This window comes from Propithecus coquereli, unplaced genomic scaffold, assembly GCF_000956105.1.
Source record: "Propithecus coquereli isolate 6110/MARCELLA unplaced genomic scaffold, Pcoq_1.0 Scaffold71, whole genome shotgun sequence".
Taxonomy (NCBI): domain Eukaryota; kingdom Metazoa; phylum Chordata; class Mammalia; order Primates; family Indriidae; genus Propithecus; species Propithecus coquereli.
This window is the reverse complement of record NW_012153174.1, coordinates 2,940,983-2,960,755: the sequence shown is the minus strand read 5'-3', so window position 1 is coordinate 2,960,755 and position 19,773 is coordinate 2,940,983. Positions and strand designations below refer to the sequence as shown.

Sequence of the window (19,773 nt, the reverse complement as noted above, 5' to 3'; positions counted from 1 at the left end):
TGACTCGGTTTCACAGGTAGTCAGTGGTCACTGGCTGTTTCTGTTTTTGATTATGTTCTGTAAGAAGCAGCTAGTTTTTAGGGTCCTGTTTTGAACCTTTTGAGTATCACGAAACATTCCACTTGGATCTGTCGTATTCATCTTTGTCTGTCAGCACCAAGCCCTGGGCCCAGTGTGGAACAGGCACCCTGCAGGCCGGTGCTGGACGTGGAGAGTGGCCTGGCAAGACATGGCGGACTACGACGCGGCTGCGAATTAGCAAGACCTGTTGGCCTAGGAGTGCAAAGCCTCACTGGGCGAAATGCATGCCTTGCAAAGAAAACAGGTTCTAAAATATGTAGCTCTGGAGGAGTAAGTCAAAATTGCTGGCAAGAAGTTAGGAAAATGGACTTTGGCTAACACAGTTTTTCATGAACAAAAATGACCTTACAAGAGAGAATGTCAAAACTCTGCCAGGACGTCGGGGCAGTGGGCATTTTAGGGATGCAGGAGAGCACGCTGGTAGGACCCGTGAGCAGCATGGCCCAGCAGAAAGCCCGAGAACGGCACAGGCCAACATCTGCACTGGCTACCTGTGTGACCTCTTTCCTGTTCAGTGAAACTTGGATAATCAAGCCGACTTCAAGGGATAAGGCACTAAGGGAATTGATGTACGTAAAATGATACTTTAAAAACGTAAATGGCCATCCCCTACTAAAACCCATCTAGTGGCTTCCCTTTGTCCTGAGAATAACCTCAGCTCCTTTTGACATCCTGCAAAGTCCTCAGGATCTTCCTCCTGCCACTCTTCCTAGCTTCATCCCAACCATACTCCCTGTGTTCACTCAGCTCTGGCCACACTGACCTCCTCTCAATTCAAGGGGACATTTCGCCACCCTGTGTCATTGCAGTTGCTGTGGTGCTGCCTGGCCGGCACTCTCCTCTGGCTCTCTGGGTCCACAAGCTCCTGTCCTCCTTGGACCCCCAGCTCCAATGTCACCTCTTCAAAGAGGTCTTTGCAGAGCACCTTAGTAGAGCCCTTATTTCCTTCATACGCTTGGATTCTCAAGGATATTGGTCATTTGTTAGTTTATGTTTTCACTATTGGTTCTCTTGGCTAACAAGAAAGTTCTTTGAGTCTAGGGGACGGATCCCCTAGACTGCATGCTCTGAGCCAGGCACAGTGCGTGGCACAGAGCACATGCCCAGGAAAACTGGTGGAATGAATGTATGAACGAGTGAACAGGAAAAATACAGAGCTTTGCTGGTACGTGGTAGCTCCCTGGAATTGTAACTATGAATGACATCATGTATCATTTTCTGTTTGCTCCTTTAGCTCTTTCAGAATAGGGAAATAATTTATAATATGGTAAAAAATTATAATGTAGAAAAAACATATTTAAATATGAATGGTTATTATTTGACTTGTCATAATTAAAATGGAAAAGAATGAGATTTTTATATATGTTACCATAGGCTATGGGAAGGTAGGCTGGAAAATTTTCTGTAGGTGCCTAGAAAGTTATATTGCAAATATTCACTCACATGCAACACCAGAGGGTCATTTTTCTAACCTGGAGAGGGTGTTTGTAACTTTCCTTCAATTTGTATATACACAACAGATAGCTGTACATAAATAGATATTCAACAGCTCCAGCAAAATTCCTACTGCCAAAGAGAAGAAAAATGTCAGAGTAAGCTGTAAAAAAAGTGCTTGGTTTTTTAAATGTAGAAATGGCAATTCGCAGCATTTATACAAATTGCCGTATACTGCGGGTTGCAACTCTGAGACTGAATAGTAAAAAAAGTTGCAGCTAAGAGCAAATCTGAGGACACTTGTTTTGAAAGTAAAGGCTTAGTCAGTATTATAGCATTCTGGCAATCAGCATATGATTAGCTAGAGTGCTTTGTATTAGGATTGAGACTTCATGTATTGGTTTTCTTGTATGTAAAATGCTCCGATTAAAACCCTATATAAAATGTTCAAAAAGGATTTCATCTTGGATGAAATAAGGAGAATTCACTTTTTACGAGTTTCCCTTATATTTTTTGGCATAGTAATCTGTGACAATATCAATATGACTAATCCAATGGCTGGATGGATCTGACATTTTGTACTTTATTTTTTTGTTATAATTTTACAGACATTCTGTGAATTCTAAACATATATAGAAATGTGAGATGGTATAAGCAGAAAATATGAATAGCTTCAAAAGGAGTTAGATAAATTAGAAAGTGTGAAATCCACAGTGAGATAATACAAAAGAGCTAGAAATTTTAAAGCAAATAAGAAGTTTTCCTACAATGTCATACCTTAGACGTGGAACATAAAGTTGTGCTAGACTCACAACGTACTGAAATGCCTTATGCATTGGTGTTTTGAGCTTTTATTCTCCTCTCTGTCAGTTTATTTAGTACATATTTTCCTCAATAAAAAACTAATTATATAATTATTTTAGAGTTGTTAGGATAGGACTAGATATTTGTGAATGAAAAAAGAAAAGTATTTTTTGTGAGTGAATGAGATGAAGTCCAGAGCCCTGAGCCACAGTTAATAAACTAACAGCCACGTTCGGACATAAGATGACACAGTCTAGTGCCTGTAGCCTCAGCCCACCTCCCCGAGGTTACCTTCCTGAGAATTCTAAAGGCAAATTGTATCTTTAATAACATGAGACCAAACTGAGTCAACTCTTGAGTATTTATAATAGGAAGGAAGAATGTTTAAGATATTCTAAAGCACAAACATGTTTTTAAGTGGTGTTTTTATTTTCAAACAAAATGATGTGATTTTTTCCCCCCTGACCAGCTTACCTCTTAATGATGCTGTAATAAATCTAGAACTTCAAACAGTTGGCATCTCCTCAGTAAAGGCCAAAGGGATGGGGGTGGGGGAGGCCATTTAAGAGTGGGATATGGCGAGATAGAAAGTGGCACAGGATTAAGAATGTGCTGTGACTAATTTACAGAACCAATAATCTACAGGTGGACAATATTTTACAAAAAGCCCAGGGGATGCTGCTCTGGTCTTTTGGGGATGAACAAATATTTCCATAACATATAGCTTTCTTTAGGATTTACTTTTTTCTTTCAACAGAGAAGATTGTGCAAAAATGCTAAAGTGATCTTTTATGCTTTTCGATGACTATCAAAATCTGCACCGAGATGGCCACATCCATCACAATACCACACAATTGCACGTTACCTTGGATACGAGGCTGGCTCTGTATGCTGCTAGTTGCTTCAGGTACTCCTTCTTTGCAGCCTCGGTTTTCTTTTTATAGACCTGTAACAACAACAATAAGTCTTAAATTAGAAAGTGCATCTGCTTTTGTTTTCAGAGAAGTACAATGCAAAATGATAATTGCACACACATACGCACACCTATAGTTATATAATAATATCTATCTCTCCAAAGATTGTGTTTTCTTACTAAAATGGGTTTTTAAGAAGTATGGCAGTAGACTAGATAAGAAGATTAACAATGGTAAAATTTTACATTTTGCATAAAGCATATGAAAGGATTTATCTGAGTTACTTTGAGCATGGAGGTAGTTGGCTTAGAAAGATACTATTGATGAAGGTTCCTAGGGAAACCACACACGAGTAAATACGGCATTCATATGTATATAAAGGTAGATAATTCCACTGTGCATTCATATCCTAACATATATGTTCCATGCTAAATACAAAAACAAAGACTTCGAAGATGACAAATGATATTTAATAAGCAAATCAAAGGAAATGCAGTGGAATTTGCACTATTGTAATGGATTTCATAACTACTTTAAGATTTTGGCTCATGAAGTCCAGTATTCAAAGACTCAGGAAACGGGGATGGCAGTCAAGGCCACATCTGGGAGTGGAATGGGGACCCTGCGTGGCTGAGGACCGCATGTGTGCCCTGCCCTGCAGCCTGCTCTGGCCTGCGCTTTTCCAGTGAAAACACTGGATGACATGGATCTGTGGATACCTCATTTTGAACGGGTAAAAATGTTCTGAAATGAACTTCAGTTTACAGAAGCTTTTCATTTCTGAGAGGGAATCATCTGGAAAATAAAAGTAAAATCATCCTAAATTGAGCAAAAGTACTGAAAAATGACTTGCTTGTATGCTAAAGGTCACCTTGCTAAGTTAAACAGAGAGCAGTCATTAGAGTCAAAAATGAAAGATTAGCAAAGTGAACACATGTGGTCATCTGCTACCACTAAGTTGATTCTTTTAGGGCTTTAGAGTATATTTTTGGCCATCTTTTGAAATTAGCCAGAGAGAACAAAATATTTTTCATCATTTACTATATAAATGGAAATGTATTTTCATTGATACAAGTGTTTTAAATTCCCCACATCTTGAATTTCACAGCAGGGAATAAGGCCTGCCTAATATTTTGTACTGCTGAGCTCAAAACAGACACCCAGATCAGTACAGAAAAGCGGCTTTAGAATTAGTCAAAGTAGTTAAATATAAATTATGTCTAAAGACCAAATATCTGCCAGTCAGTGGCAGAAGTCAATTTATAGTTTCAAATGCTGACTGTGGTTTGCTGAGCCCAATACCAACTATGAAATTTGAGACGTGAGAAATATTATTGCTCATGAACATTTTAATTAAAGCAGAACTTTTTACTTAAGTTAAATAAATGACTAACCTGGTCAACAGAATTGCAACAGGAGCCTATGAAATGAATGTGCTAATTATTCTCCTTAAGGGAGGTCTTCAGCCTTGACTTTTATATGTGGCATTTAGGTATAATAAAAGCCAGTTAAAAGTAAGGCATTAAAAATTAGTACAATTTTATCATGTAATCATTGTGCCATCTTTACTAAGTGTGAAACTAAAGAAACTTTAACAATTTTATTTAGGAGTTTTGGGGTTTTTTGTTTTGTTTTTTAAGTAAAAAGCCAATAAGTCCTTTGGTTCAAGTACAGGAGGATTCTAAACCTACTGAGCTAATTATTGGGAGTCAAATCTAGATTTTCGAAACTCACACGTGAAAACAAATAAACGCTTCAGTAAGCGCCTTAGAGCAGTACGATCTGTATACATTGTGCGCCTCGGTGCGGCCACGATCAGAAACATAGAGCTCTCCTGCTTTTTATTGATTTATTTTTTTCTTGAGAGACAGATTTCTGTTTATAGTTTTTCCTTAATCCTCTTCTCCAAGACATAATTTATAATTAATGACTTTAAACTGACAATGTTTACATTTGCTTTTAATACCCTAAAAACTGTTTCGAGAGAGTTTTTCTCCCACACAGATGGAAAACCTATTCAGGACTCTGAAGCAAATACTTAGCAAATATACCATTGCTGGTAATACACATTTGTCTATCCGAAGCATTTCTATCCTGTTTTTATTAATATGCTACTCTAAGTGACCCCATTCAGATGACAAGGGTTCGTTTTGCTTCCAAAGGCAAATATAATACACTTTGGTCGGCGGCATTGCCCAAAGCAGCATTTTCTCAGTAGCAGCAGATACCATGGTATCACCAGATGGCCTCACTGTAATATCTATCATCTTTCTTTCTTTGGTTTCTACTGAAACAGCAATGGTGTTACTATGATGCTGTCCGTTTGTTGGGCTACTGGCAATTAACATCACACAAAGTGTTAACTTTCCTGAAATTTGTTGCTTAATAACCAGGGGAGAAAGGTGGCCAACTGCGTGCATTTCAGGCTGAATGTGTGGCCCTGGTTTCGCAGCAGAATCGATGCTGTTAGGGGCTACCTGACTAGCATTCAGAGTCCCCTGTTTTCTACAAATGGCTCCCTATTGGCTATTGATGATCGGCAATGCGGGATCATCGCAAAAGTGCCTAAACACCACTTTAGAAAAGAGTAAACTCATCATGTCACATTACACGGATTGATGGATCCACTCTTTCCTGAATAGCTGCAGATGTTCTGAGGGAGAATTCAAAGGGGGTAATTTCAGGAGGTAGATTTCTGTAATTGCGTTTAAAGGGGAGTAGCCCAGACCAGAATGAAAATCTGAGGGGGTCTCCTCAACAATAATTAGAACCTCCACCTTTGACAACTATTCGATGGCTCCAATTTTATACACTCTGTATGTCTTCTAATGCTACTTTCTAAAATTGGACAAGGATGCTGTTTGAATTCTATAGTTAATGGAAATGTCTGAAAGACAGACCTCAAATATGAGAGAATGTCAACAAATATGTAAAAATTCCACGTGCAGGTGAAGTGGGAAAATTCTTACTTTAAAATAGATATGGAAAAATCATTAGTAAAAAGTTGCTCAAAAATGTTTCAAAGCCTCTAATTATGGAAGGAGAAAGTCCTCTGCTTGCAGAAATCAAAGGTGTCCCAGGACTGCATCTGGCAATGAATAACCACTGCAGAGATCAAGTGCACAAATCTTGCAACCCATGAAGATGGGTCTGATTTATGTCAAAGTGAAGTTTGGAAAAGAAACGGTCCCTTGCTCTCAGGGAAAGACAAATATTTTAAAGGTATGTGATTCATACAGTAAATATTAGTGTTTAGTTGAGTTACAAAATGGCTTCCAAATGGGCCACAGCTGTTTGAAATAAAGTGCAGAGTTGGCCAGATGAGGATTTAAAAAATCATAATACATCATTTATCATTTCCCCCAGCTCATCCAAACACTGTTGAATTCATCCTGTCCTAACTTAGTTATATGCTATGGTTTGTTATTCCAAGAAAGCTACCAGACCCTATCTAAGGATTGCATCTCAGTGATTAAACTAAAACATATATAATGGCTAAACTAAAACATACATAGATAGTCATCACATAGCGATTCTAGAGAATCCAACCCTCTCACATGATCTAGCATTTCACAGAGTCATTTTTGAAATGTTCTAAATACCAGCATGTACATATGTTTTTATAGGCTAATAATCCCTAATTGAAATTGGCAGCTCCATATCAATGCCTGTGACAAATTTAGACAGAAAAAATTCTCATACAATCTGTCATTTCACTCTTTTATTTTCCGCTCCTTCCCTAAACAAACAATCCATCCAACTCATACAGAAAAGCAAAATCTTACAAATACCATTTAACTCCTTCTTCCTTCCTTCTTTTCTACTCTGGCCCTTAGTTAATCTCTAGTCATAGTTTATTTTAACAGTCTTTACAATAATAAAAAGAAAAAATACAAAATTCTTCCAATTCCAGATTCTATTCAAAAACTAAAAGGCATTTTTCTTTCTGGTTAACTTCAAATGTAGGTTTTTTTCACTACTATTTTATATTTATAGAAAATGCTTAGAAATATAGTTATGTCTAAGGAATAAGAATTTAACCACGATTCCCTGCCGCATCCTTTCGAAATTTAAAATTTGCAGCTTCTTTCAAGGCCGTTGCTATTGAGGTCAGTTAGAGCAAGTGCATTTGTATTTTATATAGAACTTAGTCCTTAAATGTGGTTAAATTTCCATCTCGTATAGCTTGCTCAGCATTTTCTTAAGCATTCCCAAACTCAAAGACCTTTATAAGGTGGTATTTAGAGGATTTAAAACATTATACAATGTGACAAAAATCTTTCTATCAATTCCTTTTGAGAACCATCTGATCCATCTAAATGGTCTCAGCAATATTGTATGACCTGTTTCTGGGGGGTGAGACTCAGAAGCAAGCTCCTCGCCTGATAAAAAGGCTACAAAATATATCTGGTGATCATTAAATGAAGGTGACTGGGGAAAGCACGGTGTTCAATTACACTTACCAATATGCTGAGTGTTATGTGCCCACTGTGGTGTGAGACACTAAAGCTATGGAATCAAAATCAAAAAAGATATTAAAAATTATGCCTGGTTTGTGTGCATTTTTGTGTCAGGCTACATATATTATAATAATGAAAGATTATGTATGTGTAAGATTTTATATATATAAGATTTTATAGAGAGAAGAATTAAAGATTTTATATATACATATATAATAAGAATATTACATTGATATTATCATCCTTTCACAGATAAGAAAACACAGACTAGAATGGGTAATTACGTTACTCAATATCTTACAGCAAGTATATGGCAAAACCATGGTTTGAATCAAGTCAATCTGGTGTCCAGCGATCCATCTTTGTTTGCTCAATGGGTCCTCCTAGCTGTGAGAACTCCCTTTGGTGTTCTCTCACACACACAACCGCAGGGCCTGGTCTCTTGTTCACTGCTGAAGCCCCAGCATGCAGGGCAGTGCTTGGTACGTAGTAGATGCTCAGCACATATTTATTGAGTGTCGAATCCCTGGGCTCCGGTTTCTCCTTCTATGTATGGGTCATCATTAGTGTGATTGCTAAGGATGAATGACTGAATTGCATGCTCTAAACTAAATGTACATCAACGGAAGCAGTGGACTGATATACAGATATGTAACCCATCCCAAACACTTTTTCAAATAATCCATAAAGCACAATAGACTTTAATGAGTACTCTGTTCGAATTATCTCTCTTCCAACTTTCAAATGAAATGTCTGCTCCCACTGTGCACGAGCATACGAATATTTGCATACGTGTGTTACATATGCTTACGCCCATGAAGCCATGCAATAATCACATTTATGTGCCAATAATTATATGTATACACACAAATACCTGGACTTTAGAAGTAAAATATGCTCACCATTTCAGGTAATAATTTTAATTGCTCAGTTTCAAATTCATATGACTATAAACTTCGCGTGCACTCTACGGTCTTTAAATGAACAATTGTTTTACGTCTCCTTTACTCCTGTTTTTTTTTTTTAAAAAATGGGGGACATGCATAACGTTTCTAAGAAAATGGCCAAGATAAACAATGTGTGAATGATACAGTGCAACAGGATTTTAGTTAACCTTAAGTATTGTTGACATAAAATCCAAATTTTATCATAAGATAAGGGGAAAAAAAGCCGGCAGCATTTATGGAGTGGGTGTCTGAGCACCAATGAGGAGGAAATGATTAGATTCTGTGGGCTCAGAGGATTTGTCAGCTGCCTCATAAGTATAATTCTGGCTCTTCATATCCCTGCTGCTTCTAATTTAGCAGGACAGGCTCATAATTGAAGCAAATTAACTATTTACACTTGCCACTTCTACCAGGGAAGAGGACACAGCAGCAGGAAAGAATGAGAAGGAAATTACATTCTTCCCACTTGTGTCAGATCTGCCCTTATATAAACACATTAACAGTAATTTCATGAGGCGTCAAACATAGGAATAAATACTGAGGGATAAAATAATGAGGTGTTGCTATTGAGCTGAACTGCTATGGCTAATATCCCCGGCTATGAATTATGCAGCCTGAAAGAAGGCATATGTTACAGGATTCACGCACGTTCCTGCAAGTGATATCTGCTCACTACTCTCTGGATCCCGAGGAAAATCCACGCCCCTCGTCCACGACAGGGCTGGCATTTACAAAAACACACGCTCTGGGCACCGTGGGCTGTGGTTTCTCCTGCACACACCGAACTCCGAATGGGCTTTCCACTCTGTTTTTAGCATAACAGCATGTTTATTTAGCTCTTTGGCTGCAGGTTTAAAGCCATTTAATGTAATGTAAACAAGAACATTTTGTTTGTAATTTGCTAAATGTCTTACAGCCCGACTGTGTCTCCAATTAGGAACTGAAGGTTCATTTAGTAATTTACATCTGGTTCTGATTTAAGGTGACTTTCCTTTTCCACTTAAGAGCTGACTTTCCGTGGCGAAAAAGGACCCAAGAACCCTTTACAGCTCTTCGGACCAACCCTTTCTGCTTCGAAGTGGGACAGGTGCTTTTATTTTGTAGGGTTTGATTTGTTCCATCTATATTGTCACTGTGAACCCAGATCCCACACTACAATGACCAGAATCAGAGAGTTCAGAAATAATGGAGGTAGACAGGAAATTTAGCTGGAACCTCATAAAAAAAGATGCTGAGGGTTGCTGAAACTCTAAGGAGCCTAATACAAAGGGCGTGATATTGTTAACTTATTATTTTTCTTTCTCTGTAGGTTCCAGTCAGTGAAAGATAAGTAGCAGAGACCAACATCACAGCAATACTTATGTTTTATTTCCCTTTCTCCATCTGGTGCCTTTTAAGCAACTTAGTGTGCTTCTGAAATGGGCTCTCCATTGTCTTACGAGTCATTAGCATTTAAAACCCCCGGTTGGAATCCCAAACACAATTCTGTTCCCATTCCAGATTCAGCACCATCTTCCAAAGTATTAAAATGGAGAGATCTCCGATACGTGGAGTTTGTTCAGTGGCTTTGGTAGGAATGATTCATAAGGGACGTTTTGTGCTCCTCGAGGATTTTTATCGCTTCTTTCAGCTTCCTTTTGATTTTTCTTCTTTGAAAGATTCTTCACAGAAACCAAAGTACATATAGTTTCTCACTCACCATGGATTCTGAAAATAAAGATCTGCCCTTCTGCAGAGGCCTCGCATTCCCGCCTCTATGCCACAGTGAGGAAGCGTGTGACATAAACACACGGCAGCGCTGTTAGTCATGTTCCCTCTGGCTGTCGAGAAAACATTCAATTGCAATCTCGCTAATAGCTGTTTTTCCTGAAATATTGTAATTTTCTGAGCCCCCAATAAGTCATCAATAATTTTGTCTGGTTTTCCCAGTTTGTGTTTATATTTGTAGCTGTTCATAATTGTGGACTATTGCGACAACAGGATTTTCGAACAATTGTGGCACGTGAAATCTCAGCCCTGTACCCGGACCAGCTGCCTACACAATGCCAGTGGCACCACGTGGGTCTGTTCTGTAACGTGCACATTTGTCCAGAATTTTGAAGTTTAATCGTCTGCCTCGAATCTGCTCCAGGAACATTCCTTCAAAAACACATAGCAGTATGTGTGCTCCCCAATTTGACGATTACATGAGAATAAAATACAATTAATTTAAGTTTGAAGCAGAGCTATTACAGTATGTTGGCACAACGAGTCCACATAAAGGGAGAGAACAGGTGGTGATCCACCATCATAACACTTTGGGATAGTTTGTGGGAATTTTCTGGATGCTCAAGTGTGCATTCTGGGCAGGCATGTTTGCTTTGCTGGGAACTCTCGCAAACTGTTAGAGAAGGGCTGCCGCGGAGCAGCAGAGCGGTGGCCGGGACCGTGCCAGGTGCTCCTTCAGTTAGCAGTGTCTGCTTTTCATTCATTCGACCCTCCCGCTGTCCCTGGGGTGGGCCTGCATCCTATGCGTGTCTTACACCGCACCTTTCAGCATAACCTGCTGTCTCACTCTCTAATAAACAAAACCATCTTTTATGAGGAAGGGATAACCTACATAGAACTCCTTGAAGTCAAAGGGGCATAAGGCACAGGGACAAACCATTTTAGAGTGACCCAAACTGCTCCCAACACCTTGTTTTGGTAACTCTCAAACAGGTGTCCGAGTTTTAAAATACTTACTTTTATTTTTATAAGAAAAAAATATAGAGTTATTTCTCTCAAGGTATTGTCCTAGACAACATTGGCATAAATTTTTTAGTAACTGGATTTTGATTATGAAATGGATTTATAATACCTAATGAGTTATACAGGTCAACTATTACAGAATCACATTCTTTATAAAATGAATTCTCCCCCATCAAAACCCAACTATTTTCATTAACAGAGAACTCAAAGGTGGACTCATTGTAAGTTAGTTACTAAATGAGAAATGAAATGCAAAAGAAAAAGAAGAAAATATTTTGTCATCATATGTATGCAATTAAAAAGCCTTGAATATTACATCATAATTGTAATCATATCTTCATTAGGGCGGCTCAGCCACAAGTTTGAAAGCCGGAATGGGAGAATGGGGGTAATTTCCCTTTTAATATGACATTTGAGAGTAGTGAATCTCATATTTTTGGGGTCTGTAAATACTTTATATGGTCAGACAAAAAGAATGTGGAATGTTATCTTAATATTCCTCTCTTGCTTTATTAAAAACAAAAAGCCAAAATTGAAGGCATTCAGTTTAATTTTGTGTATCTTCATTTGAAAAGTGAGTATGAGATGTTTCTAATCTCCTTCCTTTTTGTTAGGTGTGTCAAAGCCAAAATAAAATATAGAGGAAAAAATAATAAAAAAAAAAACCTTATTATTATACAATTAGTGGGAAGAAACCGGCTACTTTATATTTACTGCCTTGAGGAACTACCTGATTTTCATCATGAGAACATTATTCTTTTCCACCAGAAACACAAGCACAGGCACTTATTTTTTAATATTGATGATGTAAAGGACCAGTTGTGGGCTAGGGAAGGCCTTTGCAACCTCTCTCTTTTAAAACCACTGGTCCTGAATGTGAGAAATAGTTAAGAAAAGGTAACTGGGGTCAGGGAGGTGGATGAGAGAAGTGAGAAGCTCGGCGGTGGCAACAGATGTTTCTTGAAATGAAGCTTTGGACTAAGGAGAAGCTAAGGCGGCATGAATGAGCCTTGGAACAATGCTTCCGGTCCAGTCTCAGGGGCTGGGCAGGGGAGAGGGGCTGAGCCTTCACGGGGAATCCTGTTCAGATGAACCAGAGTCGCTGCACACGACCCCTGGGGAAGGGAATCGCTGTCTGGGTGCTTCCTCCAGGAAATTTTATCTCACGAAGCAAAAGAGTGTATGGTTTTGAAGCCAGGTGTATTTTCAAGAACACACGGAGGGCTTACTGGCACAGAGAGAGCACTATGTCCTCACGGGTGGCATCATGGGTGACGTAACCCAGAGAACAGGGAGGGGCTGGGGAGTGCTGGTTGATGTGCACTGAGTTTCTCATTCAGCGATGCTCTGCTGAGTGGAGGAATGAAGTCCCTAAAATTCCACCACGACTGTCCAACATCAACTGGGAACCACATCTCGGATTCGGGAGTGTGAGCGCAAACCGATTCGGATTAGTATAGAAACCAGCTGTGAAACCTGAGACAGCCATATTAGGTTTCAATTAGAATCACGTAACATGATGTCAACTACCCTCTGAAAAGGGAGGTGGTTTCAGCGGTGTGTTTCCCCTCCTTAAAGACTACTCTTGCCACACAGAGCTCCCCCAGTCGGCCTGTGCTTTCCCGTGATGGCACTCCCTCAACCTTGAAAAGGACATAAGAAAATGTGCAGAGATTTCAGATTCTAGAAGACAGCTTTGATTTACAGGAAAAAGTGGTTGGAGGGAACTGGGGGAGCAGGTTCTGTTTCCTTAGCAACTGATTGGATCATTACCACTGTCATTGATCTCCTAGGGTTTGTTAGGAAAAGAATTGTAAGTTGAGTGACGAGTTCTAATCACAGCAAGTTCTGTGTGCCAGCCACATAACCTTAGACAACTCATTCAACACAACAGGAGCCTGTCTTGTTCTCTGCTCTATCCCCAGTGCCTAGAACAGTGCATGGCACATAAGTGCTCAACAAATATTTTTTGAATAAATAAACATATGTATTTAATTTATCTGGCCCACTTCATAATAAGCAAAGTATAATAATTTTCCTGTCTAAGTGTTGAGTAGAACAAATGATATAAAGGATGCAAAAGCGCTTTTAAAAGTATAAAATACTACGTACATTATGGATGTTGATATGCAGTCCCAATATAGAGGTCGTTGTAGATACATAAGTACGTTTGAGGTTTTCTGAATTCTACATACTTTCCAGGACATGATAAGGAAAGGTTAATGTCTCTATTAAGAATCAACTATGAGACTAATATATCATTAATGCAATTCAGTATTCTGCAATGGCTGAAGCTGCATCCACATAATTATTTCGATGACTTATTTTAATGATATTGCTTTTTAATTTTTTATTTGAGACAACGAAATTTTAGATTGTGGCAATGACCATCTAGTCCCTGGTTTAGAAATATAACATTAACATTGCTTCTTTGCTTAGGTGGGAACCCTCACTCTCTCACCATGATTCTTGTCTTCTGTGAGACCTTCTGGGCTACCTGTGCCACGGCCGTGATGACTCACGTGGCTCTCCCTAAGCACGGTCCTCAGCCACACTATGGCAATCCACAAGAGAAGGAAAAAAACAGGCATCTGGTCCCATTTATCACAGCCTAGAAATATAGTATAAATATATATGGGGGATTGAATAACATACCCTGGTGGTCTTTAGAGAAGGGCCAAGGGCCTTGAATTTGAGGTTCATTTAGCAAAGAGGAAAGAGGGTTTTGATGTCAAAAGGGTAAATACTAAGTGCTGTAGAGAGGTGTGGACAGTTTTCAAAATACTTTTTGGATTTTTTTTTTTTAGTCTTTATGATCACATTGGCAACTTAAGGAATGATATAATCCTGGCTGGGATATGTAAAAGTCCTTCCAAAAGTAACTACGCTATATAAACTTTGGAACAAAGGAACTAACATGCTATTTATGGAGGAGCAATAAAAAAGTATAACATCATGTGACCGTCTCCTAGAGTCTGGTTCCGAGTGGGCAGTGTCAGCCTTAGCTCTGGAATCTGAAGAATTCACCCAAAGCCCTCGAAGCCCTTTCTTTAGAGTGTGGACCCTGTCTCCACTCCTGTAGATTCCCACTCCATTCTGAATCCCTTTTTACCTGTTTTTGCTCTTCTCCTAAACCGTCCCACATTGAAGCCACAATTTTAGAGACTTCACCGAAGGTAGCGTTTGGATTTTGGCCCTTGATGGCGGCCTGGGTATCACGAAAGAATAACGCGTAGGCAGACACGGGCTTCTGAGGCTCGTTAGGGTCCTTCTTCTTCTTCTTTTTGGGAGTTTTTGGTTTCTTGCCCATGTCAGAGGCAGGCCGCTTCTCTCCACCGTTGATCTGAAATAGAAATGAAAATGGAATTACAGAGAAACTCGGAAAATTTTGGGCCAAGGCATATTGTTGTTTTCCTTTGAGACTTAAACACTCACCCACACACATCACACACAGAGAGACTTTCCTGAGAGACATTCGATTTTTTTTTGTCGTTTTTCCAGGTAAAGCTTCATAGTTCATGTAGTCTTCATATTCGTCCTTCTCCCAGCTTAATTTAAACAGCTTTAAAAAATTTGTTGGTTCTTTTTACAATATTATTACACTATTAAATATTATCCCTTAAGTCTCCTAACTTTTTTTTCTCTTTCACTGTAACTGTGACAGCAGCAGATTTCTCTTGCAGTAACTCTATTGCAGGAACAATCTAACTTGCTTTCTTCTGAGGAGTTTATCCTTTTCTTCCTCATCATGATTTTAAAACCATGGGTGCAGCATTTCCAGTAAATAAAGTCAAATGGTTTTTTACTGTACATTTAGGTCTATGGAATGCTGCTGGGAAAATCTAGCAATATTCATGGGTTTAGAGAAAGGCTCGATCTAGACCTTGATCAGTGCTGTCCAACGGCACTTTCTGCCGTGATGGAAAAGTTCTGTAATTTGCAGTATCCTACGTGGTAGCCACTAGCCACATGAAGCTAGAGAGCACTTGGGATGTGGCTAGAGTGACTAAGAATCTAAATTTTAACTTCATTCAAATTTAAACGGCTCCATGTGACTAACTGCCTACCATACTGGAGAAAGCCCCTCCAGAAACTAGATTCTAGAGATTTCCAGAACAGCTTTTTACTTAGTTTAAAAGTAGATTCTATTTTCTCCCATTGTCCTCATACATGAATATTTGGATAATTTTAGTTGTTATTCTGATATAATTGCAGAAAAGTACACCGAACACATTTAAGACACCTGCATTTGAATACCATCTTTGTTACTAACTAGATGTGATGCCACCTCGTCCACCTCTATAAAATCAAGGATTTCGGCTAAGATTTCTTTCCAACTCTAAAATTATATGAATCTACATGAGTATAAAGGAGTGCGGTGTGAAAACTCCTTTCCGCATGTGTTACCCACCAGCATAACGTCTACGTGCGCTATCTCCTGGGAGAGTCGTCACTGCCAAGGCAGCTCCTGCACTCTCACCGTCTACTGTGGTGGCTGTTGCTTTTTCTTCTCTGCACGTATAATGCAATATATATCTTATTCAGATAAATTGCTAGGTAGGCTATTTGTGTAAAATAACTGCCACTACTGGAGAGGAAGCATGATGGTCAGGAGGCCTGCGGATGTGTTCTCAGAGGGTCTAGCTTCATGCCCTCCTTTTACTACTTTTAGCTGCATTATCTTGTTTAAATTCATTTCCCTGGGCCTCTGTTTCCTCAGCTGTAAACAGTAGAGGTTATAGTACCATTTTATGATTACCAAGATGGTATATACTTATATATTTTTAAAACTTCAAAAGAGTATTCAACTATTAATTATGACATGGTAGAAACTTTCAAAATAATTAATCGAATGAATAGAAAGACCTTAATATTAATAGGTGATAACTTATGATCAGTTTGAAAGATAAGCCCAAGCACCAAAAAGAGATAGGAAAAAAGCTAAGTGCATTCTTTCTCTTTGTCTTTACTGAGAAAGATATTAAAAAGGTTATCATTCTGAAATTGTCTACGGAAGCAGATCAAAGAAACCCATGGGGACAGGATGCTCTGAATCGAGTTGACAAGCTAATGTAGATTAAGACGAGATGATAACTTTCCTGGGATGGATATGAAAGGTGGTCGTGTAAAATTATCGGCCCCCATGTGAATCTATTGGAGGACTAGCACGCTGGGACTGAGCTGACAGTGGACAAACTGATGTGATAGCTCTAAACTTAACACACAGGTATCTATGACCTAGAACGATGGTTTTCAAATATGGTTGCACGGTAGAATCGCCTACAAAGCGTTTGATACTGTGATGCTCATGGCTTATGCTACACAGATTAAATCAAATACCTTCAGGTGGGAGACTGTCCCTAGTCATCCCTCTCAACTCTACTCTTCCAACTTCTTTGAGAGATAAAACAAGTAAACAAGCGAATTTTCTCTGTGCCCCAAGGCTACATATGGTCATATCTTTCCCCTTTTTACAACCAAACTTTTCCAAGTGGTTGTTTGCTGGCCTTGTGCAGCTTCTGCTGCTTACTTCAGTGAACCTTCCCCTCACTCAGCTCTCGATAAGGTCACCCATGGCCACATTGCTAAATCTGATGCACTTTTTAGCTTTCGCCTTTTCTCACTGAGAGGGCCCTCTCTTCCACTGGCTCCATAGTCTCATTTGCTCTGGGTTTTACTCTGACCTTGCTGGCCTTGGTGTTTCTAGAAGCATTTTTAGGCTCCTTCTCCTCCTTTCCCACTTGGCCTTTAAAAGGTAGCATTCTTGATTTTTTTTTTTTTTCTGTAAACCCCCTTCTCTTGTTCATCTGCACTTAAGTAATCTCATAGGTACATGGGGTTTCCATTATCATTTATGGGTGGATGATTGTCAAGTTCATGTTTCCCCTGAGTTTTGCACACATAGAAGCAACTTATATTTGATGTCTCTATTTGAAGCCTCAAATACATCTCAAACTCAAGTCAAGCTCCCTTATTCACTCATTTAGCTCTCTATATTTCCATTCATAGCATGTATCAAACCTGTAATTATACAATTATACAATAATCTATGTGGTTGTTCACTCTTCTCCTGTCTCTGAGTGTAAGCCCTGTCATGGCAGGGTCCACTATCACGGTTCCCGATACATAGTAACTGCTTCACTTTGTTGTAATAGCAATAAAAATAATAACAAATTAATATTTTGTAAACATGGCCATTCTTACATTCATAATCATAAAATATTTATTAAAAAGAAAAATAATAAGTCAATAAGGTCCACAATGAAGAATATTAAAAATAGAGTAGTCAACGGGTACAAACTTTCAGTTATAAGATAAGTAAGTTCTGAGAATTTAACGTACAGCATAGTGACTATAGTTAATAATACTGTATTATATACTTGAAATTTGTTAAGAGAGTAGATGTTAAATGTTCTCATTAAAAAAAGCAACTAGGTGAGGTGGTAGACATGTTAATTAACTTGATTGTGATAATCATGTCACAGTGTACATGTATATAAAATCATGTTGTATATTTTATATACTTTTATTTGTCAATTATACCTTAATAAAGCTGAAAAAAATGAAGCGATCCTGATATTGGTGGGCATATTTCATCAAATATTGGGAATATTCAGAAATAGGGAACAAAGTACAGAGATAAATGAATGCTTACCCATATGGAATATTACCCAGATTCATTTTAAATTTTAATTAAAAAAATTAATGATCTGACACACTGAAATCTTCATGATTGTAGATTATATCAATCTTTTTGAAAAATGATCAAATGTCAATCATGGAGATAAATTTCCTATCATGCAATGTAAGTATTCTTATTAAGAGATTTCCCCAAATTATTTAAATAGTTTCTGTGACGGTTAATTGTAGGTGTCACCTTGACTGGATTAAGGGATACCTAGATACCGGGCAAAGCATTATTTCTGGGTGTGTCTGTGAGAGTGTGAGTCTGTGAGACTGGCATGTGAGTCGCTGGTCTGAGGGGGGAAGATCCACTCTCAATGTGGACGGGCACGTACAGTTAGCTGGGGCCTGGATAAAACAAAACAACAGAGGAAAGGCAATTTCCTCTCCCTGTCTCTGCAAGCACTCTCTCGCTCCTCTCCTTCCCACCATGGGATGATGTAGCAAGAAGGCCCTTACCAGATGTGAGCCCCTTGAACTTGGACTTCCCAGCCTCTAGAACTGTAAGAAATAAATCTAAATTATTTATGAATCGTCCCGTCTCAGATATTCTGTCACAGCGGCACAAAATGGACCAAGGAAGTTTCCCCTTTATTGTCCAAAATTGTGTTTGTACCACTGATCTTCATACTTATCTCCTTTTTAAATTGGTATTTGTACAGTCTGGTGCAAGCTTCAGACCTGCTGGGCGTGTGACTCCCTGCTGTAATGGAAATGAGGATGTTATCCTCTTGCATTTGACAACAAGGCCCTACTGCCTAGGGATGACCTGATGAGGCAGGAGAACCTGCATACTACCAGTAAGAAGCTCAAGTGTATCAAAACCATCAATTACCATTTTGAGGCAATGTATGGCAACATATAGGAAACCCCAAATAATTCCATGTAACAAAACTGTTCGGTTAGTTGTCTAGAGGCTTTCGCTATTTTCCTGGCATGTCTCTTGGGGTTAGCTGGTCTTGCTCAGTTAGAGTTTCACTTAGTAGGAGCAAGCATTTCACAACTTCTGCCTCCACATTTGCAAGGCTCAGAAGATATCATTATGGAGTGTAACTCTGGGATTTCATTGTATATCTGATTGAGTACCGGAGACGCACTAAATTGTAAAGCTGAGTAAAGCTGAGGTGTTGCCTGCATTAAAGCCAGACCACCAGCGTCTGACAACATTACATCATCTTTGCCTTTGCCATGCCTAAAAGCAAGAGCATATTGATTTGCTTTCAGTCAACCACATACTATGCCTTCCCTTTAAACACTCATGATGGCTGGGCGTGGTAGCTTAGGCCTGTAATCCTAGCACTTTGAGAGACCAAGGTGGGAGGATCGCTGAAGGCCAGAAATTTGAAACTAGCCAGTGCAACACAGCAAGACTGTGTCTCTACAAAAAAATAGAAAAATAAGCTGGGTGTGGTGGCATGTGCTTGTAGTCCCAGCTACTTGGGAGGCTGAGGCAGGAGGATCAGTTAAATCCAGGAGTTTGAGGTAGCAGTGAGCTATGATGACACCACTGCACTCTAGCCTGGGCAAGAGAGCGAGACCCTGTCTTAAATAAATAAATAAATACTATATTAAACTTGGTTTGAATTATCTGCCATGCAAGAAAACTGACTCTAAGAAGACCAATCTAAAGGATACACATAAAATATTCATTACTCAAGATTCACTGACTTTCCTTCTATAAACTACGTCACCAAAGCTATATTCTTGAATCATAACATT

At 39.0% G+C, this 19,773-nt stretch overlaps 1 protein-coding gene across 1 annotated transcript in view; it reads right to left on the bottom strand.

The window, feature by feature from the left end:
• Positions 1-19,773, bottom strand: part of TOX (thymocyte selection-associated high mobility group box) — a 312,563-nt gene that overhangs the window by 17,318 nt on the left and 275,472 nt on the right. The window contains exons 5-6 of the mRNA XM_012661394.1: positions 14,483-14,713; positions 3,185-3,265 (exon numbers count right to left, since the gene is read on the bottom strand). Of these exons, the coding sequence (XP_012516848.1) occupies positions 3,185-3,265; positions 14,483-14,713 (312 nt within the window). The remainder of the gene's footprint in view (positions 1-3,184; positions 3,266-14,482; positions 14,714-19,773) is intronic.